This window comes from Cibotium barometz, chromosome 30 (assembly GCF_041138505.1).
Source record: "Cibotium barometz isolate CiBa-2024 chromosome 30, ASM4113850v1, whole genome shotgun sequence".
NCBI lineage: Eukaryota > Viridiplantae > Streptophyta > Polypodiopsida > Cyatheales > Cibotiaceae > Cibotium > Cibotium barometz.
Genome location: NC_141075.1, coordinates 26,812,363 through 26,837,573, shown reverse-complemented (window position 1 = coordinate 26,837,573; position 25,211 = coordinate 26,812,363). Strand labels below are relative to the sequence as shown.

The 25,211-nt window shown below is 44.1% G+C and overlaps 1 protein-coding gene across 3 annotated transcripts in view; it reads right to left on the bottom strand.

The window, feature by feature from the left end:
* Positions 1 to 24,593, bottom strand: part of LOC147621337 (secretory carrier-associated membrane protein 1-like) — a 51,990-nt gene extending 27,397 nt beyond the window's left edge. Inside the window, exons 1-4 of one of the 3 annotated variants that reach the window (XM_086824067.1) lie at positions 24,368 to 24,593; positions 23,814 to 23,879; positions 1,264 to 1,365; positions 1,054 to 1,116 (exon numbers count right to left, since the gene is read on the bottom strand). In XM_086824067.1, coding sequence (XP_086680193.1) covers positions 1,054 to 1,116; positions 1,264 to 1,365; positions 23,814 to 23,879; positions 24,368 to 24,418 — 282 coding nt within the window. In that variant the 5' untranslated portion in view covers positions 24,419 to 24,593. The remainder of the gene's footprint in view (positions 1 to 1,053; positions 1,117 to 1,263; positions 1,366 to 23,813; positions 23,880 to 24,367) is intronic. The other 2 variants (XM_086824068.1, XM_086824069.1) reach the window with 2 other exon arrangements.
* Positions 24,594 to 25,211: the final 618 nt, after the last annotated feature.

Genomic DNA, 25,211 nt, shown 5'->3' with positions numbered 1-25,211 from the left:
TGTACACGCATGAAGTCTTTGGTAAGGTATGATGGTGAGCATACCTCACGAAAGTTTATCTACAATAAAAGCAAATGTTTGATAGCTTTCTACAATTCAAGCCACAGCTCTCAGAACTTTGGAGAAATGCGCTATTGATTGCAAGCTTTTGACAGCTACTCTTGATATTAAAATCCAAAATTGCAGAAGAGCTAGAAAACATTAGGAGCCCTAAAATGTAAAGGGACAAGGTAATTGTCTGTACAGACAAATAGATAAACCCTCATTCATTGTATAACTCACTAACGGGGCTCACTAATAATTTGGGGGCCCATACAAACTTACTACTTTTTAGAGTGAAACTTATTAATTCCCGTATGAATCCAAATTTAGAGTTAGGTCTAAGGTTTCATCTTTATAGTATTGCTTTGTATCTTTTGTATCTTTTCATTCTAGAAGGGTGCTTAGTCTCTTTCTCTCACAAATCTACCAGAGCCACCCCCAACCTCACGCCTGTGAATCCTCTAAGCTAGAGGCACTTGATCATACCATAGGTGTTACCTTATATCATGATATGAGCCAGGTGGCTACTTTTTGTGCTCAGATGGTTATCTTGTCTCTTCACAAGATCGCTATTGTGTATGTAGCTAGTTGCTTTATTTCACATGATCCAATTACCTCAGATGGTTATCTTGTCTCTTCACAAGATCGCTATTGTGTATGTAGCTAGTTGCTTTATTTCACATGATCCAATTACCTCATGCAAATATTGCAACTCATTTTGGTCTCATAGACCCTCTGAATCTTTTATACACATTCAATATAACCTCTCTCTCTCTCTCTCTCTCTCTCTCTCTCTCTCTCTCTCTGTTTTCCATGTTCAAGTTTATGCCTGCCTGAAAGGGTTTGAACTTTGATACCCATGTTCAGGCACACATTTGTGTCATACTGAAGGTTGTATACAGGGTGCATGTCTGTGGGAGTGATGCACAATTAAAACCCAACAAAGCTAAAGTTTATTAGATTCCCACTCATTATGGAAACTATACAAAGCTTGGTCGTTGCAATGCACACCTGCTCTCTTCGTCTAAGTTCAGCCTCCCTAGCTTCAAGTTCTCTCTCTTTTCTGCTCAAGTCCTGGAAAAGAAAAAGAAAAAAGCATAGCATTCAGTTGATAGAAGTAATAACCTACCAATGGCTTCAAGATAGCAGGCCAGAAATAGAGATGCACATAGCTGGCCCTAGCTTCACACACAAGTGATTAAACATGAAACATTAATCCACCTTCCCATTTCCAAGAGGTATATTAACTGTTACATCACGGTTGGCTAATGGTTCAGGTGGAAAAGGGCTGAGCTTCGACGCTTGAGGTGCACTGCCTGCATGCTGTTGTACGCCATTAAAAAGATATCAGGCTCCGACACACACAATTCAGGCATATACATAGAAGACCAGCTCAGCATGCAAAGACATAGATCATCATCAATAACACTACACAAAAACAATAAAAACCCTTACTATAAGGTCAAGAAGACCAAAGCTGAGCATATGGTTAAAATATATCTTGCAGATGTGTTCAAGCATCATGGAATGCCGAAGTCCATTGTGGGAGATAGAGATCCCAAGACTACAAGTCTCTTTTGGAGGGCCTTATTTAATAATATGGACACCAAATTGGACTTCTCATCAGCTTATGACGCTCAAACGGATGGGCAAAGTGAGGTTGCAAATTCAGCCGTGTTGGATCTCTTGAAATATTATGTGGCGGATCAGAAGTCTTCTTGGGAGAAGTACTTATAGCTTGTGGAATTTGCATACAACAACACGGTGCATGCATCTACGGGAAAGGCGTTTATAGTAAAGTGGTTTTGAAGAGACTTGGATATTGCTTTTACTCAGGTGCAGACAGCCCTTGCAAGGTCACAAGTGTAAGAGACTTGGATATTGCTTTTACTCAGGTGCAGACAGCCCTTGCAAGGTCACAAGACAAACATAAAAAGGCTGCCGACAAGCATAGAATGCAATTTGATGTCAAAGAGAATGATTGGATATTGCTGAAATTTGAGAAAGCAAGACTTGCAAAGAGGCCTGGCAAAGAGGGTACATACCCTAAGCTTGCAACCAAGTACCATGGGCCTTTTCGAGTGATCGAGCAGATCAATGAAGTGGCTTTCAAGCTGGCATTGCCTAGTCATTGGCACATACACAATGCTTTTCATGTGAGTCTACTTCGGAAGTATATAGGGCCGAAGCCCAATGAACCGGTCATTGAAGATACACCAAAAGTGGATGAGCTTGAGGAGATTTTGCAACCATAGTAGATTGTGTATCACAAGGAACGCAAGCTACAGGCAAAGTCATCAGGCGTTACCTTGTGAAGTTTGAGAACAATCTTCCCATTGATGCTAGATGGGTAGATGAAGAGTTCTTTAGAGATTGCCCGCATTTGCTTCAGACGAATTTGGATGCTTTTCAATTGCAGACAACTGTTTAGAAGCAGGGGGGGATGTCACCATTTGGCCACCCAATTAGTCCACCCGTGCTTTCTCATTATGTATGTACATTGGACTGACGTCCATGGCAATTGCATATGCCGGAGATTGATGCCACTCATGTGATACTATGGACTTGGCTTTCTGTTGGAACTTGTGCCTGTGTGTACATGCCCGAAAATGCCTAGAGGATTGGTGTTCCATTGGGTCTGGTACCTTGTCAGTCATGTACTTGCCTGGAGCATGTCTATTTTGGTATAGTCTTATGAACGGGGATTATCCATACCAATGCTACATTGTATAGCATGTTTATGTGCTTGCTTGCAATTAAGATTGCATGCTATTTTCATGCTTGCCTGACCAATGTGTAGTTCCGAGTAAGGAGACGCCTCCTTTCTAGCTTGCACCACAAGACACTTGTCCTCTCTACTTGACACCTAGAGTGGACAACTAAACATATCTCTCTTCCCTGTCTCTGTAGAGGTAGGCGCCCCCTTCATGAGGCCTCTTTGGCTGTATTTTCTACACTTTCTCCTTTCCAACTCCATATACAAGCTTACTAGTGTGTTTTCTAAGCTTCCAAGAGTGTTTCCAGGTGGTGTTCACTCTCCCACACACTCCCAATGACTAAAATTCAGCAAAACAACACTTATTCTTGCTGTAATTTCTAATCTTTTTGCTAAAAACCCTAATTTTAGCCCTCCTTTCTCAAGTTCAACCATAGGGGAAGCTGTCCCAAGATTCCCTTCATCCTCTTGAAGACTTTTGTTGCGAAGGATCGCAATAAATCGAAGACTTCAACACTCCAAACGCTTCCATCGCGAAGACTTCCGTTGTCATCGACTCTACTTGCAATTGGTAAGCTTTGATGCTTAATTATGGAAGAAGTAGCAGGAGGGAGGAACCGGACTCCACGATCGCATACCTTGTGTAGTGTTCTCTTGTCATATGTGCTCTCTTGCAGATTGTTGCAACCATGTGTTGGTGGAACAATAGAGAGCAAATGGTAGGGACCATGGGCACTTGAGAGAGTAGTGTGAGTTGCAAGTCTACACCGACAACCACATTGTTTGCAATACTATATTCATATGCATTGGTATGGAAATCTCGTCAGAAATGCCCATGACACTATGTACTTGATTCTCCCAAGATCAACACACCTTATTTGACGGAAGGGCCGGCCCTTCCGGCTCATTGTGGATCTCTTGTCAATTCAGCAAATTACTTCTTGTATTGAGCATGTTGTCCATTAAATCTTGGTGTATTTAAGTATATTGATTAGCATTGTGTTCAACCAAGTGACAATTACAAGACCATCATGATTGGCCACATATTGGCTAAACTCTATGGATCAGTGCCAGAGGCAAAGCTTAGTTCATTCGCAGAGAGACATGGATGCAAAGCCTCAAGACAAGTAGGCTTTTGGAGGAGCTACTCCCATAGTAGCAAAGAAACGCCGAGACCTTTCTTACAATAAGAAACGTTTCTTTCATAAAAAACATGAGGTGAGCTTTAAAATTTTGACTTTAGCCTTAGCAAAGGTTTTAACATTTTGACGTCTTCAACCCCCCCTGCTCGCTCTCTCTCTGTGCCGCGTTCTTCTTCTCCTCCTCCTCCTCCTCCCCGCCTCCTCCTTCTCCTCTTCCTTTTCTCCTCCTCCTCCTCCTCCTTCTTCCCTCCCTCCCTCCCTCCCTCCCTCCCTCCCTCCCTCTACTTCCTTCTTCTTCTTCTTCTTCTTCTTCTTTCTTTCTTTATCTTCTTCTCCTCCTCTTCTATTCTTCCTCTTCATCCCCATATCATTTTCAGCTGAAAATTGAAACTCCAATTTCTACCAATTTGCAAACCCTAATTTCCCCCAATTATGGAATTAGCCCCAATTTTTAGCCATTTCTCAAAATTGCCCCAATTTTGAGCAACTCCATTGGCTAAGTACAATAACAAGTTTTAGCTTCTTACTACTTTAGTGTTGCCATAATGTCTAGGTCTGAAGCTAAAATTCTATACGAAAATATTAAAAACCTTCTAAAAAATGGTGTTTCTTATTTTGGCCCGAATTTCAAAAACGTTTCTTACACATTTCATACGTTTCCTTTTCGTACGTTCCTGGCTGCTATGGCTACTCCCTTGACCATATCTTCACCCTTCATTCCATCATCGAGGAGGGTAGAGCACAAGATTAGAGGATTTATTGTTGTTGTGTGGATTTCTGCAAAGCTTTTGATAATATATCCCAAGCACAACTCCTTCAACGTCTACGGGAGATAGGAGTCCCATATGACATGGTTTGGAGCATCATCGCCCTCTATAAGTCTGTCAATGGACGAGTAAGAGCTCGAGGAGATACATCACATGAAATTTCCAGCACTATTGGGGTGAAACAAGGCTACCCTCTATCACCCACTCTTTTTGGCCTCTATATTGATGAGATCTCGAGCTTCATCGACAAATTAGGTGGGGTTGGTCCCACACTAGCAGGCATATGGATCCCCCTACTACTTTATGTAGATGACATCATCCTCCTTTCATATTCAGCTCAAAGACATTTGGATGCCTTACAAGATTTTGGCACTCAGCAGGACCTCATTGTTAACCTTGGTAAAACCAAGGTAATGGTCTTGAATACCTCCCGCCCCTTCACATCCAGATTGAGCTTCACATATAGAGGGGATCTTGTGGAGATTGTCTCATCCTATGTCTACCTTGGTGTCACTTTCAATGGCCCCCACGCTTCACCATGGTTCCCGCAGCACATGCCAGAGTGACATAGGGATATGGAACCTTGAGCTTACTTGAGTGTGGCAGTGTTTCCAAGAACATATCCAACAGCCCAGGACGAAGGGTTGGCTTTTTGACACCCTCGTCACACCAACCTTGATGTATAAAACAGACTTCTAGAGGCTAGACTTATCCGATGAGGATTGGCAACGAGTTGAGAGGCCCCTGTCATGATGTTCTCCCATATGATCCACAACAAACCATCAGCCCCACACTAGATTATCCAAGTAGAGTTTGCTACAGTCCCAATAGTAGTGGATGCACTCTTCCGGACAATCACATACCTCTATCGCAAAGACGAAGGTTGGCTTTTTGACACCCTCGTCACACCAACCTTGATGTATAAAGCAGACTTCTAGAGGCTAGATTTATCCGATGATGATTGGCAATGAGTTGAGAGGCCCCACGTCATGATGTTCTCCCATATGATCCACAACAAACCATCAGTCCCACACTAGATTATCGAGTCCCAATAGTAGGGGATGCACTCTGCCAGAGAATCACATACCTCTATCGCATCGGTCACATGGATCCCCACAACTAACCAAGGCTTGCCATGGAGTCCTTGAGACAGCTAGCACTCGAGGGCCACCTTGCAGTATGGTATGCCCAAGTTTCCACTTGGTTTTTAGAATATGGATTCCGCATGGACCGCCTCCCATTTCTTCAGTACAATTTGGACTCCCCTTTTCTCTAGCTCTCTCATGAGGACACCAATCGGGTTATCCAATTAGATCTTCTCAAACTCTATACCCATTGCACATGGATCAAACCTTCAAAGCTCCCACCGCAGATGGACTTCTACAGAAATCCCTTCCTCACGCTCATTGACGATGGATTCATGGATTCATCCAGACGTCCGGCTACCTGAGTGTTCACATGTTCCATGCCATGCGGATTGCAATTGGCCAAATACAAGTTTTACCCCACCGCTTTGGAGTGGAGACAGGGCGAGCTAAGCGCGTCTTCAGAGCCGGGGAGCTTATACAGAGACCTAGGAGGGAGAGGATCTGCCGGTTGTGCTACACACAAGTCGAGACAAAGGAGCATTACATGTCACTGCCTGGTATACTATGAGATCCGCGGGAGGTTCCACTATCTATTCCATGAGGGATTTGGTCAACTTTCCGAGATCATTGACTTCCCAGACCAGCGTTGCCTAGGGCTCTTCCTGCTCAAGACTCAAGCTTCGCAAACACAGAGACACTTTCTTGAGAGAGCTTCACGCTTGACCACCCCAACCCTTCCCTACAATCACCAGCTTCTTCTAGACCCGGGAGGAGGAGGACACCCATACAGTGGATCCCGTGGACCCACCTTGGGCTGCTATGGACCCCCCTCACCCGAGAGGAGTTACCTTGGACCAAGCCTCTGCATTCCAACGTGCCCAGGAGGAGGTACCTCAGACCAGGTCTCGGCATTCTAGCGTGCCCAACGCCCTCGGCCCCTGGACGTCGGCTACGATCCCCTCATCAACTCCAGGTTCATGACATGCACCATCGCCATCAAACTACCTTTCCACATGAGGTAGCTCAAGAAGACCTCTTGGCCATACTCATTAGCCCCATGCTTGATATTTTGGAAAGTGGTATGGCTAATGCTCCTCTCATGTTTCATGTTTCATGCTCTTGGTATTCCATGATGAGATCTCCATGGATAATTTTGTATCACTCCAATGACATAGTTTTGATTTGTTCTACTTTATTTTCTGTTCCATGATGAGATATGCCATGGACATTATTGTATCACTTTGGTCTCATGGACCCATTGGGTCTTTAGTAGACGTTTAATCTCTCTCTCTCTCTCTCTCTCTCTCTCTCTCTCTCTCTCTCTCTCGCGAAACTAGTCTTCCCACTAGAGATGACGTGAGGAGTCATGGAATTATGAGTTGGTTATATAGGTAGAGACATGTCCCTTTCCAATTTTTCTAATTTCTTCCGGTACCCCCAATTTTTTTTCTCATTTTCCCCCATTTTTATATATTTTTTGAGTTTCCCTCAATTGCCTGAATTTCTTCCAAGTCTCTCCAATTTCCCTCAATTCCTAATTCTCCCAATTCTTTCCTAATTTCCCAATTTCTTCCAATTTTCTAGAGTCGCCCCAATACCTCCCATTCCATTGAATTCCCCTAATTTTCTTTACCCAATTCCCCAATTTCTTCTAAGTTTCCAAATTTTCCAAGAGTCTTCTTAATTTTCCCCAATTTCACCCAATTCTTAAATTCCCCAAATTCTCCCAATCTCTCACAATTCCCTCAATCTCCCTTCATTTCTCCAAACCCCTGTAATTCCCCCAAAGTCTCCCAATTTCTCCCAATTCCTCAAATTTTTTATAATTTTTTCCTTTTCATATTTTATATTTTTTATTATATCTTTAAAAAGAAAAAAAATGAACGTACTTAAAGTACTTGTCCTGATGCATACTTTACGTACTCATTCCGTATGTGTATTCTTACCACACCGTTCCTAAAGCACTCAACCACCTTGGAGCAGTGGGACCTTACCATGAACCTTGGCAAGAAGGCCAAGGTCATAATCTTTAATACCTAAAAGTCATTTCATTGGCCCGATCTTCAAGCTCGAAGAGGATAAACAATTATACTTCGCTTGGGGAGTCAATGTTTCCATGCAAACATCCATATGCCATTCATTAAAAGCCCAATTTTGAAAGCATTAGTAACACCTCCAATGATGTATGGAGCCTCCTTTTGGGACCGAAACCTTGGGAAACACAATTCAAGGAGGACGGAGAGATTGCAAGCAATGATGTTCACACATGCTTCACATTAAGTGCCATCACTCTTGTAGAGTTTGGAGCAACACTCATGGTTGTTGCTACCCCACACACTGACATATCTGTTCCACATCTACACTATGGATAGACACCAACTCCCTAGGCTTGCAATGGAATTTTCCAAAATAGAGACATGGCAAGGTGTAGTATGCAAAGATTACATGGTCTTTCCTTTCACATGGGCTCCACATGGACGGCCTACCAACCATTCTATTACCAAAATGTGGGACACCGTCACTCGCGGTCACCAGGGCAACATATGTATTATGGTTAGAATGTCATTTTATTGGTCAAAGATGAAGCAGCTCAACGTTTTAACTTTTTTGCCCAGTTTGCCAGAAATTGAAAGTGTCTCATGGGAAGCGAGCAAGAGCAAGGACTACAACAGTAATGCTTGATTCCCATGAGACACTACACTTTCTAACGAACTGGGAAATGCCCTAATGGATCTCTACAAGACCTCTCTCCATTTGTGACAAACCTGCCTCCTAGTGACAAGGAAAGAAATACCACATGCTTGACCATTGTTGATAGGCACACTAAGTTTGTGATGTTGATCTAATGTCGGTCTAATAATACTATCGAGAGAAACATTGCTTCACTATTTATACGATTTTGGTATCTAATTGGTGGTCTTTCATGTACCATTGTGTCGGACAAAGATGCGAAGTTTACAAGTCACTTTGTTGATAACATTGATGCTAAAAGCGTTCCACTACCTTTTACCCACACACACACCAATGGCCAAATGATAAATTTACTATCCATTGACCTTCAATTTGCAAAAGTGTAACGTAAACAGCCAGCAAAGCGAGTGAGAAGTTGATTTGCCTTTGATTCAGTGTGAGGACTTCCTAGTCTATTAAGACATGATTAAAATTAAATACAAGAACTAAAGATAATTAGAAAGTGGAAAGCTGAGTTGTTTGCATTGAGACAGAGGCCTTTCTTAAATAAGAGAAGGGTACAAGTGAAGAGACACATCCCTGGGAAGGGGTGTGGCTTTTGAATCAATGGTTTTGTCCTTTGGACTTAGGGGTGTGTCTTTTAATGAATAGACATGTCCTTTGATAGTGACCCATGTGTAAGGGTGTCACCCTTCCCAGGTGTCCTTTCAGTTAATAAGAGATTAAGGAGTAATTAAGGAGAGATTAAGAGAATTAGTCACAATTGTGACATTCCCTCCCACTTAAAATAAGACTCCGGCTAAGAAGAGATGGTTGTCTTTGAAAGAATTCCAGAAGAAGTTCTGGATATTCCTGTAAGTCTTCATCACTTTGCCAAGTATAGTCGAAATCATCAAGATCTCTCCATTTAACCAAAAATTCTGTAGTGAGCTTATGTCATGTTTCTTTCTGTCTGACATCAAGAATTGTCTCTGGAATTAAGAGTATGTATTCATCTTCGATTTCTGGAACATAATCCAAAATATCTAAAACTGAAAAATCACCGTCCACAAACTTCTTGAGCCAAGTAATATGGAAAGTTGGATGAATTCTACCCCAAGAAGGTAGTAACTCCAAAAAGATGAGTTCTTCTTAATAATACGAAAGGGTCCATAATATCTTGGGCGAAGCTTTGGGAAGACTGATTTCACTCTCTTGGATGAGGGGCAATATATAATAATACGAAGTCTCCTTCTTGAAATTCAATGTGACGACGACGCTTATTAGCTGTGCGCTGATATTGCTCTTGGACGCCGACCATCTTATCCTTAATCTGTAATAAAATATCTTGCATTTCCTGTCTCTGAGAGCTCAGAACCAGCTGCTCATGGAGCATCTCCAACTCTTGGAGGCAGCAGCAGCACGTCCTTCTCTGCCTCCAGCAGCACCCAACTACATCTCCCTCTTCTTTCAGATGGAACAACAAAGGAGAGAGGATAAGGCCCGAAGAAAAGAAGAAAAAGCAGAAAGACGAGACTATGAGGAAGCCCAACGCAGGATCGACGCAGACCAGCGTCAAGCTGAACTCACCGCTTGGAAACACCAACGTGAGCTTGATCGAGAACGTATGTTACTCGAGCACCAACAGGAAAAGGAGGCCGTACACTTGAGGTATCAGCAGCTCTCCTCAATCTCCCCAGTCATAGGTGTCACCAGCCAGCACTCCGCAACAGCATCAACCACCGTCATTCGCAGTCAACTAAACTTCAGTAAGTATGATATTCATCAGTTTAATGCTCATTTTCCATTAGCTAGGTTCACAGACCCACAAGATTGAGTCCACTTAGCAGCTCCCTATCTCACTGATGAGGCAATCAGTTGGTGGCAGCATAGGTCTAGTATTCATACAGACCAGGCCACAGGTGTCACAACCTTTGACTAGGACATCTTTGTCCATGACCTAAAGACCAAATTTCTCCCGCCCCAGTACATGACCGGTCTGAAAGATGAGTTCTATGGACTCAGACAGAATGGATCCCCAGTGCTTCAGATTTCCGGAAAGGTTATTACTTTAGCACAGCAGTTAGGGCTATCTGTGTAAGCTAAGATGGGGCAATTCATTCGTGGATTGGACTCTAACATTCGGTTCACAATTCATAACTTTGAACCAAGTACATATGACCGGGCTCTGACTCTCGCTCAGAATGAAGAAATGAAGCTGAACGGGGGCAAGCCCAAGCAATCATCTCAGTCCAGTACCAAACCCCAGCAACAGCAATCAGCTGCACAGAGAGGGAAAGGTAACGCTTCTTCTAAAGATGCTAAGAAGGACGGCAGTAACAGCTCCAATTCAGGGGGTAAGAAAGATAAAGAATCTAAACCTAAGGAAACCCCTTATGAAAAGGCTAAAGTAGGCATTACTAGAGGTTATCTTCCTCAAGAGGAGCAAAGGAAGTACCAGTAAGAAAATAGATATTTTTTCTGTCATATCATAGGGCATGGTAAGAAGGATTGCAACAAATGGCAAGCGGCACAAGCCGCCAAAGCTCCTTCTGCCACAGTTGCCACAGCCTCCCCAGCTCCTCAAGCCCCGCCAGAGCTTGAAACTTGATAAGTGAATCATGCTTATCTATTGGCTCTTCAATAAATACTCCTGATGAAGTATGTGATAGCTGATAATCCTCTTCTAACAAGAAAGCAATGGCCACTTCTCTTGGGTTTAGCCCCTCTTGTTTGGCCCAATCTCCCATTTTGTCATGAAGGTTTGTGACCGAACAATCCTTTCCTTGGTTTTCTTGTAAATCCTCAATTAAGCTCTCTTTTTGGAAGAGCTCGTCCTTCAACTCCTTAATCTCTTGGAGATAGAAGTCCTCCTGGTTCTTGATCTTCTCTTGAAATTTCTCTTCTATAGCTTCCACTTCATGTGAAGGATTCCCCATGGGTTGCAAGTCGTATAAGAGGGATGGGGGATGCCTTTGCCTTAAATTTGATGTTGAGAACCTTGGCTCTGATACCAATGTAACGAGCATGGGCATCCAGATAAACACTCCAATCCTAGTTTAAATACACTTACAAAACAATGAGAAACTTTACACTAAATGAAAGTTATCCTCTCTCAACACATCATTGGGGCCGGAACGGGCCGCCCCTCTCAGGAACTTCATTCCAAGGAGTATTTGTTTAGTACAAGCACGAGGGTGCTTTGGCACAAGATTTCCAACATGTACATGAAAGACAGAAACAAACGCTTTCCCTGTGCCGAGACCAATAGCTAGGGAAAAGCAATAAAATGTTCTATGGCAAAGGGGCATAGTGAATCAATAACATGATACAACCAAGAGGAACTCGCAAGACCACCTCCCAGTGTCTCTCATTGTATTAAAAGCAACCATTAGCTGTCGTCCACTATGTTTCTTCTTAGTAACAAAACCCCAGACTCTTAGAACCACAGGACACCTTGCCTTGCATTGTTTAACAACTTATTCATGACCGCACCACTGGCCACTTTGTCTTTGCACCTGTTTGTGCTAGCTTATAGTCACTACATTATATCCCTCTTTCTTTACTGTCGTGTATTGCAACTTTTGTGTGGCCTTACCTTGTGACTATTTGGTCCCACTACTTCTCAAAGCTAGCAACAGGTTCAACAGGTGTAGGCAGCACAGCAGTCGTCATGGCACGGGCACGGCATAAAGCATGTATTAAAAGAAGCCATACAGCTGCCCAACAACTCCAGCACGTGCAAGATAGCAAGTACAACACGTACAGTCAGGAGCAGATACAACCGGTACGAGTGCAACAGATACGTGTATGGGTACAACAAGGACAGGTACGTGTACAACATGGTACAGCAGGTGCGGGTACGTGTACAGTAGGGTACAGCAAGTATGGATACGTGAACAACAAGGTAGAGCAAATACGTGTACAACAAGTTCGAGTACAAGAAGTATGGTTACCGTACAATATCTAGTTGGCTACAGTATAGTCGGTATGGTACAATACGTACAGCAAGTACAACTCAAGTAGATGCAGCAAGTTCAACAACCGTTGCCTAGAGATCAAACAAGCAACTCGCGGACTACAAACAACGCCACTCCAAAACGATTGAGAGAGGAGCATCACCCAGCAACCGCCGCCTGCAACTCGCGAACTGCGAACAACGGCACTCCAAAGCGATTGAGAGAGGAGCATCACCCAGCAACCGCCGCCTGGAAAGTTTCCGTACCAACCTACGTGTAATTGATCATGGTGACCGTGGACCTAGTCACCCTTTAATGAATGCAAGTTGGTGGATTTTTTTAGTATAAATGGAAATCTTTTCTCTTAGAGACATATGGCACCTTCTATTCGTTTCTATCTTTCCACGAATTTATGTTGCCAAAAATAACACTTGTGATGCCCAACCTTAATAAGAGTATCCAATGTTATTAATAGTGCCCATCCATATTTTAAATGAGTGTGAACTCAATAACTTATAACTTGGTCACTATAGAAATGTCTCCTTTATGGCCTCTTTTCACACATTTAGAACCCTGTAAAATACCATAAATATGTCAGTAAACAACAGCATTCCACTGGGCATAAGTAGCAAGCAGTGGCAGGCGTCCCCAGCATTACCTATCCCTTAACACATCCAAGCAGGCCGGACAAAAACACGTCATTCTCTAGCGAAAATCCTCTATTGCATTCACATGCATCCAAGATTCATGCACATGCATGTGTAATGAAAATCCCTCGTTCTCAGTACTTGTACTATTTTTTGGATACTCTTGAATTTCTAGAGTCCTTTGCCAAAGGAACATACCCAGATTGGTGACATAAAGTTGTAAAATCATAGGTGAATCTACTACGTCACCCTCCTCCATCCACTTCAAATCCATAGGTAAATAGTTCCTAAACTTCACCAAATATCAACGTGAAACTTCACCTCATACTTTTCTTTTAAAATCTCTACAAAACCCAATCACCTGTTCCAAACACCACTGCTTGACCACGTTGGTGTACTTAGCTTTCTCACGAGTCTTTGCAATAAAAGCTGAGACTCCCATTGAAGATGATACCTGCCAAACCTTTGAAGCCTCCCTGAAATTACCTTCTCACATGGCTTCTTCACCTCCATCAAAGTCCCTTTTGGCCTTAATTGCATAGTACTTGACTGTGTACCACTGTACTGTACCAGCCGCCTAGAGCTGAACCATTGTACTTGCTCATATCTCCTATACCACTACCTGCTTGTATCTAGTGCACGGTTGCTTATTGGTTGTACCAAGAACCGACTATAAGGTGTGAAGTTGTGAGGTGTGTTGAGGTCAATGCATCCCAAAGCAAGGTTTGGCAAAGCTGCAACATAAGGCACAAGTAAAGGCAACACACAACGACTGTGGTGCAGAGCAAGTCAAGCTTTCTCAAAGTGGTTAGTGGAATCCAACCCACATCATGGTCTTTGGAGAACTCCCTTCTGTTAGAAGTGTGAGAAAACTCTCTTTGAAGTCTCTTCAAGAATAAAGAAGACAGCTTATTGAGAATGAAGATAGACACACTTCTTTGAAGGCTATCCAAATGGGGAGAATGGTTCAATAAAGGATTTTACGTATCTCATCCCGACTGTAAAGCTTGGATAGAGTTGCTTTTATTGATTTCATGCATGTTGGAAATCTAGTGCAAAGTGCCCTCATACTTGTACTATAAAAAATACTCCTTGGAATGAAGTTATTCCTAATGGAGGGCGGCCCGTTCCGGCCCCAATGATGTGTTTAGTGAGGAGAGCTTCCATTCAGTGTAAAGTTCCTCATTGTTTGGCAAGTGTATTCAAACTAGGATTGAAGTGTTTATCTGGATACCCGTGCCTATTACAGTGGTATCAGAGCCAAGGTTCTCAACATCAAATTTGAGGCAAAGGCATCCCCCATCCTCTTGTACTACTTAAAACCCATGGGGAACTCTGCACAAAAAGTGAAAGCTATAGAAATAGGAGATCAAGATCCAAGAGGACTTCTATCTCCAACAGATTGAGGAGCTTAAGGAGTTGTTATTCCAAAAAGATAGCTTAATTGAAGAGTTTCAAGAAAACCAAGGAAAGGATTATTCGGTCACAAACCTTCATGACAAGTTGGGAGATTGGGCAAGGCAAGAAGGGCTAAATCCAAGAAAAGTGGCCATTGCTTTCTTGTTAGAAGAAGGTTATCAACTAGCTCGTAGTTCATCAAGAGTATTTATTAAAGAGCCAAAAGATAAGCAGGATTCACTCATCAAATTTCAAGCTCCCGCCAACTAACAAGTGCACATTGAGGTGAATCAACCAGCAAATGTTTCAAAGAAGAAGAAGAAGAAGAAGAAGTCTTTCATGAGTACTGGTGGCTCTCAGAAAGTAGATGCTTTTTAAGGCACAAGAGCATCCAAGGGAAAAGCAAAGAAAACAAGGACCAAGTCAGCTTTTCTCAAAAGGCAATGCAAGAGAAGATGAGTGCTCGACCTTCTCCTCCCATGTAACCCTTCCAAGCTGGTGGTAAAGAGGATTACACTCCCAAGGGACCACCATATTTTCCTTAGGAAGGGCTTGGCAGCTGTTGAGGGCATATTCACATGGGTTTATATAACACCCAAAATATTGTATCCTTTTTTTATTTTTAAAAAAAATAGCTTCATCTAGTAGTCTAAAAAGTAGCTTAAGTCTTTGGCTTTGGATAACCAACTGGTGTGACCAATTAGTAATGAATAATCTTTTTGGCTATTTTTCCTTGTGCATGTCTATGCAGGATTAATGCTCAAGTATTATTCAATATGTTATACATCATTCTACTGGAAGAATGTTCTATCGAAATGTATCTTTTATATCAAGGATTCTTTATATGGCCAAGTGGAGCTGTTTTGTACAGTGGGTTTTTTTTTTTAACAATTATTTTATGTTATCTTGCCTATATCTTCAGCATTTCTTTATATACTATTTCCCTTGCGAAGTGGCTTGGGTATATGGATGTGAGACTAAATATTGACCTGAGAGTTCCACTCAAGGAAGGCTTGTGTGAGACAGGGTATCCCTCCGAGAGGCTTCACAACCAAGGGTATACTTCACAACCAAGGGTATACTTCACTGATGTGATCAGTGAGGACTGATATGATCAATAACTTTGGCATGTGATTTGAGCCCAACTCTTTTTCTACACAGTGTGATAGATGTCTGTTAGCATATTCATCCCCATATTCTACCCATGTATTGTGTCCACATTTGATCCCTTTTATGGCCCTTGGTTGTGGGCTTGCCACCTCTATTTTTTCCCATTTTCTTGGTATTTTTCCCCAAGTCGGGTGATGCACTTCCAGTCGGCTAGCGCCTGTTTGTCCAATCGGCCAGTTTTTTTGTTCCAATCAACCAGCCCCTCATGACCTATATATAGGTGGCTAGCCTCTTCACTTTTCAGTAGTTTGGTCATCTTTTGTATCCCTCACTTATGAGACCTTTATGTCTCTTGCTCAGGATTGCTTTCATTGCAATATATTCAACTTATTAGCTTCATATCTATGGAGCACTTTGGACACATCTTGGGAGAATGGAGGAGGTCATGGAGGGACGGGACATCATACTACTTACAGAGACGCACCAGAGCCCAGAGAGGAGGCTACCCAAAGTAGAGGGCTATCAGTGGGAGTTTACATACAGGGGGACCACACGACAGAGCACATCGAGAGGATCTGGAGGTATAGCGGTACTCTTCAAGCGAGAGCTACAGGAGCACCTACAGGTGGTAGCACGTGACCAAGAGGCTAGATACATGTGGATTAGACTGTAGCTCTCCGCAGACAGGGTGTTATACATTGCTCTATGGTACTTCTCTCCTAGAGGATCGAGATATGCCATGACAGCAGAGGATGAGAGTAGAGGCAAGGAAGAGGACATACGCAGCCCTTTCAGATGAGATCATACACTACTCCAACCTGGGGGAAGTCCTCCTTATGGGGGACTTCAATGCACAGACACAGAGCCGACAGTGTGACAATTATAATTTCGAGCACCCCGAGGTGATGGACACACTAGAGGTGGAGGACACGAGAGCTTGCAGGGTGTCAGAGGACATGGGGCCGGATAACACCAGATATGGTCATCACTTACTTGAGCTGGGAGCGTGACACCATCTCGTTATTTATAACGGAAGATGGTTTGGGGCATCTATGCTTTATATGAGTAGGTCTGCGGGCGCATACGATGCCCCGGGGGGCTATCTGATGTTATTGCTGGCACCATAGGTGTGAAGCAAGGATGCCCACTCTCTCCTACACTATTTGGGCTATACATCAATGAGGTGGCTCATTGGTCACGGTGGTGGGGACGGGGTAGACATCTCAGGTACCACAGTCCACATTATGCTATATGCAGATGATATTATTATAGTCTATGAGTCACGGATGGGACTACAACGCCATCTCCATGCACTCGATGACTTCTGCACACATAGGGGGCTTACAATGAACCTTGGGAAAACGAAGGCCATGATTTGCCACACCTCAGGGCCGGTTCAACGACAGGCCATCTTCACACTAGCAGGAGGACAGGTAGAGGTGGTAGACTCATATGTGTACCTGGGGATTACATTTACGACTCCACCAAGAAGATTTACTATGGCACAGGTAGCCAAGGATAGACTCACACGAGGGTATGCACCTCTGGCCATGCTAGAGAGACAGTGTCACCAGGCACACTTCCAAGAGCCCCGCACGAAGGGGTGGTTGTTTGTCACACTAGTCACCCCTGCTTTGATGTATGCTACAGCAGTATGGACACCTGGGCTCGCAACCTCCACAAGGTCTCAGATAGAGAGGCCTCAGATTCTCATGCTCTCACGGATGATCCGCAGCAAACCCTCCGTCCCACATGACATTGTCCGGACGGAGTTTGCTGCACCTCCTATGCTAGTAGAGGTCCTCTTCCAGACGATCTGCTTCATACAGAGGATCAGAGATATGCCATCAGATCGACTCTCACATAGAGCTTTTGAGGCGTCCAGGCAGCTCGCAGAGAATGGAGATAGGAGATCATGGTATTCACAGATGATACAGTGGCTCACTCAGCATAGTCTTGACATAGATCACCTGCCACCTTTCCACATGCACCACACATCTAGCTCTCTCACAGTGAGAGGAACAATGTCCTTCGGCAAGATTTATGGAAGCGATACACTCAAGAGACTTGGATTACACCCAATCAGCCTCTACCGCCGAAGATGCTATACTACAGAGATCAGTTTATGCGTATCTCAACGGATGGATTCATAGAGAGACCTGGATACATGGATGTGTACATGCCTCACAGTGCCCGAGTGGTGATTGGCCAGCTCAGAGTGTCATCACACCAGCTTGAGATTGAGGCAGGTAGGGCAACACGGATCCCCAGAGCAGAGAGGATATGCAGACTATGCCAGGAGGAGGTTGAGAGTGAGAAACATTATGTATGCAGATGCAAAGCATATAGTGTCATTAGAGAGAGAGACACCACCATCTTCAGTGGACATCCCTCACTCCGCCAGATCATGGAGTCCCAGACCAGCGCAGATTTGGCCAGTTCTTGCTAGAGACGCAGCCCACAGAGAGACACTGCTACGGACTCATACCACAGGGAGAGGTGGGTGACAGCTCCAGCTCACTGATTCCTTCCAGAGATCTATCCCAATGCCTACCCTGACACAGGAGGGGGTTACACTTCAGCGCGCTGCGGACCTCCGAGCTAGACAGAGACCGAGAGCACCAGGCTACCAGACTCCCAGAGCACCAGGCTACCAGACTCCCAGACTACATCAGAGGGATATCACAGAGATACAGGCTCGACATCAGCACCATATCCAGGAGCGGCTAGCTCACTTACACTCACACCCGGAGATCATGCTCCGAGGTATTTTTGCCTCGCCATCGCCTATGTATCACATATTACATCCCCATTATGGTACTGGTTGGAGCTAGACAGATCTGCATTGCATTCTTGTATACCCTACGCATATAGGTTGCATACTGAGCCTCTAGCAGTAGTGCTCCATCCATCACACCCCCCCACTAGCTCAGTACTTTCATAGTTTATTTCATGTCATTTTGTCCTTTTTTTTTTCTGGACATCCAGAAGACATTGACAGTTGTACATTGATTTGTCTCATAGGTCGAGTTCGGCCTCTAGTAGACGTTAATACAGCTTTCTTTCTTTCTTTCTTTCTCTCTCTTGCACATCTCAGATCAGCACACTCCAGTGCTCACCTTGCTTCCGCTGTGTGCACTCTTTCATGGTATCATCGCTCTAGGTTCAGAGTTCTCGCTGTGTGCACTCTTTCATGGTATCATCACTCTAGGTTCAGAGTTCTCTCTGTTGCCCCAGATTTTGCCCTATCTACAGCCCCTTCACCTCTGCATTTTTCAGAATCACAGCCCTCTGGATTGCTGCGTTTTCTGGACCATTACTGCTGATTGCTCTACCTTCTTCCAAGCTTCATCGTTTACAGCCTAAAGGTATTTTCTTATCAGCGTTTTTCTCTACAGAAGTGTGGAACTGGTTGGCCTGTATTTTCAGGTCTGCAACCCGCTGTTTGACTGCGTTTTCTTCTCCAGTGGACACCATCTATTCCAGAGGGGGTCTTGTGGTGACTTTGGCTTTGGTGGCAACCTTGATACCTGTGGTGTACACTTCTTTCTTCTGAGATTGAGCCCAAGTTTTAGTGATGGCTGCCCCGACTACTCTTCATATGTTCTCTGAGTATGCAAAGTTGGATGGCTCCAACTATAGGTGAAGGTGAAATCAGCCTTACGTGGAGCGGATCTCTGGGACTGGCTTGTTTTACAACTGCCAATGCCACCCCTCTCACCCTTTCTACCGTTGGTGTGACTCAGGCACAAATTGATGTTTGGTAGGCGAATGATCATCGTGTTTTCTCCTTGCTGATGTTAAATTGTCAAGATTTTGTTCTCTCTCATGTGCGTACAGTAGGTGCTGCACATGCAGTTTGGAAGACATTTGCATATCTTTACAAGATGAAGTCTCCGGATCGAATTTTGGCTTTGGAAAAGTAGCTTATGAATTTGAGAGTTTCTGCCTTTCCATCTTTATCTGCTTTCATCTCCAAAAAGGAAAAATCTCCAAGATGAGCTTGTTGTATGTGGCAAGAATATCGCTACACAGGATATGGCTATTCGGCTCCTCTCCAAGATTCCAGAGAGGTTTGATGCTTTCTTTCAATCTCTTGTTTCTTCTCCTCGTCCTGTTCTAGTCACTTGGGAGGAAGTTCTCCCCTCCATTATGCAGATTGAGTCTCGCTTTGAGGAGCGGACAGGCACCTCTGGTGGTTATGATGGAGCTTTGGCTGCTCGAGATAAAGGAAAGAATCAACAAAAGAAAGGGAAAGGGGATTCTGACAAGAACTCCAAGGATAACAACAACGATAAAGACAAAGACAAAAATAAATCTTCTAAAAACAAGGACGTGGAATTCTTCTATTAGCCGGTGCTCGTCGTGTACTGGCTCTTGTGACTTCTCAATCGAGGTCTTGGATTGTGGATAGCGGTGCTATTGCTCACATGACACCTCATCGGGATTAGTTCAAGGACTTTACTGCCAAGACAAGCAATATCACTTTGGGTGATTCTTCTTCCGTGCCAGTTCATGGACGTGGCACCATCCCCATCTTTCACTCCTCTGAGGACAAGAGGTACTTCTCTGACGTTCTGTACATTCCAGACTTGGCATTTAACCTTTTGCCAGTGAGTGCTCTTACAGCTCAGGGTGCGGAGGTGATCTTCTCACATTATGAGATTACTATTCGTGATAAGAAGATTGGTAGCATCTTGGCTCAGGGAGTCCAGGATAGTGGCTTGTACAAGTTAACCGCTTTGCTCTCTTCTGGTTCTTCTTCAACTCTCTGGCATGCTTGGTTTGGCCATTTGAGTTATCAACTTCTACAGCGAGCTTCAAAGGATGGGTTAGTTGAGGGTTTACCGACCATCAAGGCTCCATCTTCTGTTTGTTCCTCTTGTTTACAAGGGAAGCAACACCGAGACCCTTTCCGAAGGAGGCAACACACAGATCTTCAACATCACCTACTCTTGTTCATGCAAACTTATGTGGTCCTATGAGTACCGCATCTTTGAGAAAGGCGTACATGCTCATGATGATGGATGACTTCTCCAAATTTACTTGGGTTTCTTTTTGAAGTCTAAGGATGAGGCTTTTCAGCACTTTTGTGATTGGAGGGTTGAGGTGGAAAAAGAAACTGGTTCTTTGGTCAAGGTTTTCAAGACTAACAGAGGGGGTGAGTTTACATCCCAGGAGTTTCATCAATATTGCAAGAATCACAGCATTCGGAGACAGCTTACTACAGTCTACAACATATACTCCAACACACAATGGAGTTGCAGAGAGGAAGAATAAAACTATCATGGAGATGGCCCATGCTATGCTTGAGCACTCCTCTTTACCTCAACGTTTCTAGGCTGAGGCGGCTTCTACTACTGTCTATATTCAGAACAGGTCTCTTACTGCGGCTCTTCAAGATAAAACTCCATATGAGGCTTTCCATGGTGAGAAGCCCTCTGTTGTTCATTTGCGGGTATTTGGTTGTTCGGCATATGTAGAGTGGGAGCTTGAGGGTTTGCTGTTTTTTGGTGCTGATTGGAGATTTCTTGGGCTGTTCGGGACTTGGCAGCCATCACGGTTGGACAGCCACCTTGCATAATGTTTGTAGCCTCTTCTTCATTTTTTTTCCCACCCACCCTCCCTTCACAAGACCTTGTGAACCCTTGAGATGGCAGATTTGCTTGAGATGGCTGAGAAGCACGTGAAGATCCCCACTCTCCCCACATTCCCGATGGATCCACAGTTGGACCGGACCAACTATGGAATATGGAAGGTAATGATGGAGTCTATCTTGGGAGTCTTATGACTTGGCTAATTTCATTGTGGTTGGTGTTCCACGGCCAGAGTTGCAAGACGGGGAGCTTTTACCCTCTACTCGGAGAACGGAAGGCTCAGGCACATTATGGGATCGTGTCAATGCCCATGTGCGTTTTTTTATCTTCCTTAATTACACACCCCAAGTGATTAATCATATCAAACACATGGCACTTGGCTTCTCTGTATAATAAGGTATCACCCATGAAGCGGATTTCCTTGGAAGTGCAGATGCAAGTGATGGATTCTGCAAAGTCTTCGACGATGCGGGAACACAACAACAAACTCCAGGCTCTTCAGCAAGATGTTCTTCAGGGTAGGAAGGAGATATCTTCAGAGGACATGGCCATGTCGCATCTGACCCCTCAATACTCAACTTTCTATTCCTCTTTGATCACTAGTGGGAGGCTCAGCACCATCACATAGGAGGAGCTTGTGTCAATGGTCTTGGACCAAGAAGAGCGGTCTATGAACCCTCCACAGGGCGAAGGTTCTGAGACCTTGACTGGCCATCGGTCAAAAGGCCGCAACAAAGGCAAAGCCAAGTCTTCACAGGCAAAGTCTTCTAAGCAAGAGCGCCTTGAAGGCAGAGCAGACCTATAACCATTGTGCCGAGAAAGGCCACTATTATGTCCTCAACAGAGCACCAGATTCCTCAACTGTAACCGTGAAGACTCCAACTTTTGTGCAGTTGGAGATTATGGACACCGGAGTTTCATCTTCTTCGAGCAGGGAGGCGGTTCGATTCACTGCTAGGGATACTCAGGACTACATTCTAGACAATGGTGCTCCTAGGCACATGACTCCTTCCCAAGAGTAGTTACAGGATCTTTAAAGGCATACAAGTCATATCCTTATTGATGACAAGTCAACTATCCCTATTCACAGCAAGGGCAGGTTAGAGATCGTTCCTGATGGCAGGGGGGGAAGCATTCCTCCCCGGCTCTCTCACGAGGATACCAACCGGGTTATCTGGTTAGATCTTCTCAGCCTCTACACCCATTGCACATGGATCACACCTTCGGAGCTCCCCACCAAGATGCACTTCTACAGAGATCACTTCCTCACACTCACTGAGGATGGATTCATCCAACAGTCGGGCTACTTGAGTGTTCACATGTCCCATGCCATGCAGATTGCGATTGGCCAGATATCGGTTTCATCCCACTGCCTCAGAGTGGAGACAAGTAGAGTTGAGCGCATCTTCAGAGCCAAGAAACTCATACGAAGACACAGAGAGAAGAGGATCTGCCACACAGAGGTTGAGACGGAGGAGCATTACATATGCCGCTACCCAGTATACCATGAGATCCGTGGGAGGTTTCGCAAACTATTTCGTGAGGGATTTGGCCCACTCTACAGGATCATTGACTTCCAAGACCAACGTTGCCTAGCCCTCTTCCTGCTTGAGCTCCGCAGACACAGGAACACCTTCTTGAGAGAGCTTCGGCCCCAGCCACCCCGCCCCCTCCCTCGCCACCAACCATCACCAGTTTCTTCCGGACCCAGGAGGCGGAGAACACTGATATAGTGGATCTTGTGGACCCTCCACGAGCTACTCCAGACCTACCTTGCTCGAAAGGAGTTACCTCGGACCGAGCCTCCGCACTCCAGTGTGCCCGACACCCCAGGCCCCCCCCTCAGCCACGGTCACCTCATCAGCTCCAAATCCAGGACATGCTCCACCGCCATCAAGCTACCTTTCCACGTGACATAGCTAAGGGAGACCTCTCGGCCATACTCATTAGCCCCATGCTTGATATTTTGGAGAGTGGTATACCATCTACTCAGAGTTGATGCTGCTCTCATGTTTCTATGTTCTTAGTATTTCCATGATGAGTTTCCATGGACAGTTTTGTATCACCCAAGTGAGATACCTATGTTTCTGTTTTCTTTCTGTTTTATTTTCCATTACATGATGAAATATGTCATGGACATTATTGTATCACTTTGGTCTCACAGGCCCATTGGGTCTTTAGTAGACACTTAATATATCTTTCTTTCTTTTTCTCGCACACACATTCATGCAAGAGAAGAGACTCGTAAACATACTAAGAAATGCTTGTAAACATGCATGCATAAATGTAGGACTTCATGTCCGAATAGATTTAGAATTAATTGTGGATTACAACCCAAACTAAAGCACCATAGTTATTCGAAGCTCTCAAGGATGATAACTCAAGAAAATACATGAAGTGAAGGGGAAAAAAGAAAAGAAGAAAGCAATTATGAAATTTCAACAATTCAAGAAACTTTTGTTTTAAACACTGTGAATGCTGAATAATATTGTGCAGGTGCCTTCGCAAGTGAAGGTCAAAAAATCATTTGCCCCATAAATTCTGACCAAATAATCTCTATACTAAAACATGAAAAATCAAAGAAAGCAAGAAAAGACATTTCGAAGCCAAATGTTCTGTAAAGCAAGCTTTGCAAATTATTCAGCAGATTTTGAAAGAATTGCAGACTGAGAATGACCGGATTGAAGAAAGCTCCACCAGCATAAGGTGGTTGTCCTGATCTCTGTGCATGCACAGCCGGATCCTGGCAAGAAAAAAAAGAGCATGAACAAAACAAGCATAAAGGAAGGCTTTGCTACATGGCAAAACAAGCACCTAAAGTGTTCTTCCTGATCCCTCATGAAACCACAAAAACATGGCGAACCACGTGCCAAAACATATTTTGCCCTCATGAAACTGGAGAAAAATATGGCAAATCCTTCAGCCCTAACTTAACCTCGGGGGAATGCACAAAATATGGTGAATCACAAGCCAAAACGGACACGAAAACTTGCCCTCAGGAAACCTCGACCAAATGGTGAATCACAATACCTCTTGACCTTGAAACCTCATAATGAATCACATGCCAAAACGCATACCTTCTGACCTAAGAACTTACCCTGATGAAACCTAACCACATGCCAAAACGCAAGCCTTCTAATACTCTCAAAAAGCATGGTGATTCACATGCCTTTCGACCCCTAAGGAAACCTTAGAAACATGGTGAATCCGGAAAAGAATCGATAAGCTTACGGCGAAGGGATTCACGTCCTCTTCATCGAACGGATTGGCATCGTAAGCCATGGATACGCAGCAGAGTTCAGATCGGAACCAGAATTAGGGTTTCGGCTATCTCTGTGTTGTTGCTGTAGCAAAGGGGCGGGGCTGGTGATGTATGTGTTTTCTGCTGAAATGCTGGATCTAGTCGAGCTTCCGACCGCGCTGTGCGCTCGACTTTGAAAACTTGCTTTCCACTCCTAATAGAAATTTTTTTCACGTTTCCTTTTCAAAAAAGTGACGAGCTACCTACAGCGAGTCCCACCATGGAATCTTTCACTACGCACTTACCTCAAGATGTTTCAAGTATAAGTTGGCACTCTATAAAAAATGAGTAGTGGCCTTCGTTAAAAGCTCCGACAATAAGGAAGTAAGAAAGAGAGAAGGTGTCACATGTGTCCGTGTGTGGCGTGCGCACGTTTGCATGTGCATAGTAAGAAAGAGGGACATAGAGAGATAGAGGGAGAGTGTATGTGTGTCTGTGTATGTGCACAGACGAGAGAGTGTGTGTGTCTGTGTCTATGCACATGCAAACTCTAGGCAATCATCAAATAGCGCATCACTTAAGTAAATTCCAAAGGATCAATAGATCGGCATCAAAAAGGAGCTACTCGAAAATCATACACTTAGATCTCAATCACTTTGCTAAGTGTACATACTTTATAATTGGTAAGGTAACTAAGAAGGGTACAAATAGGTGACTTTATCGGCCAAATGGAAAAACCAACACCTCTCACTTTGTCACCATCCAGGCAAAACACAATAGTTAGTAAGTAACACTCACAAAAGAGAGACATCAATGCAAAGGTGGGCTTGTTAT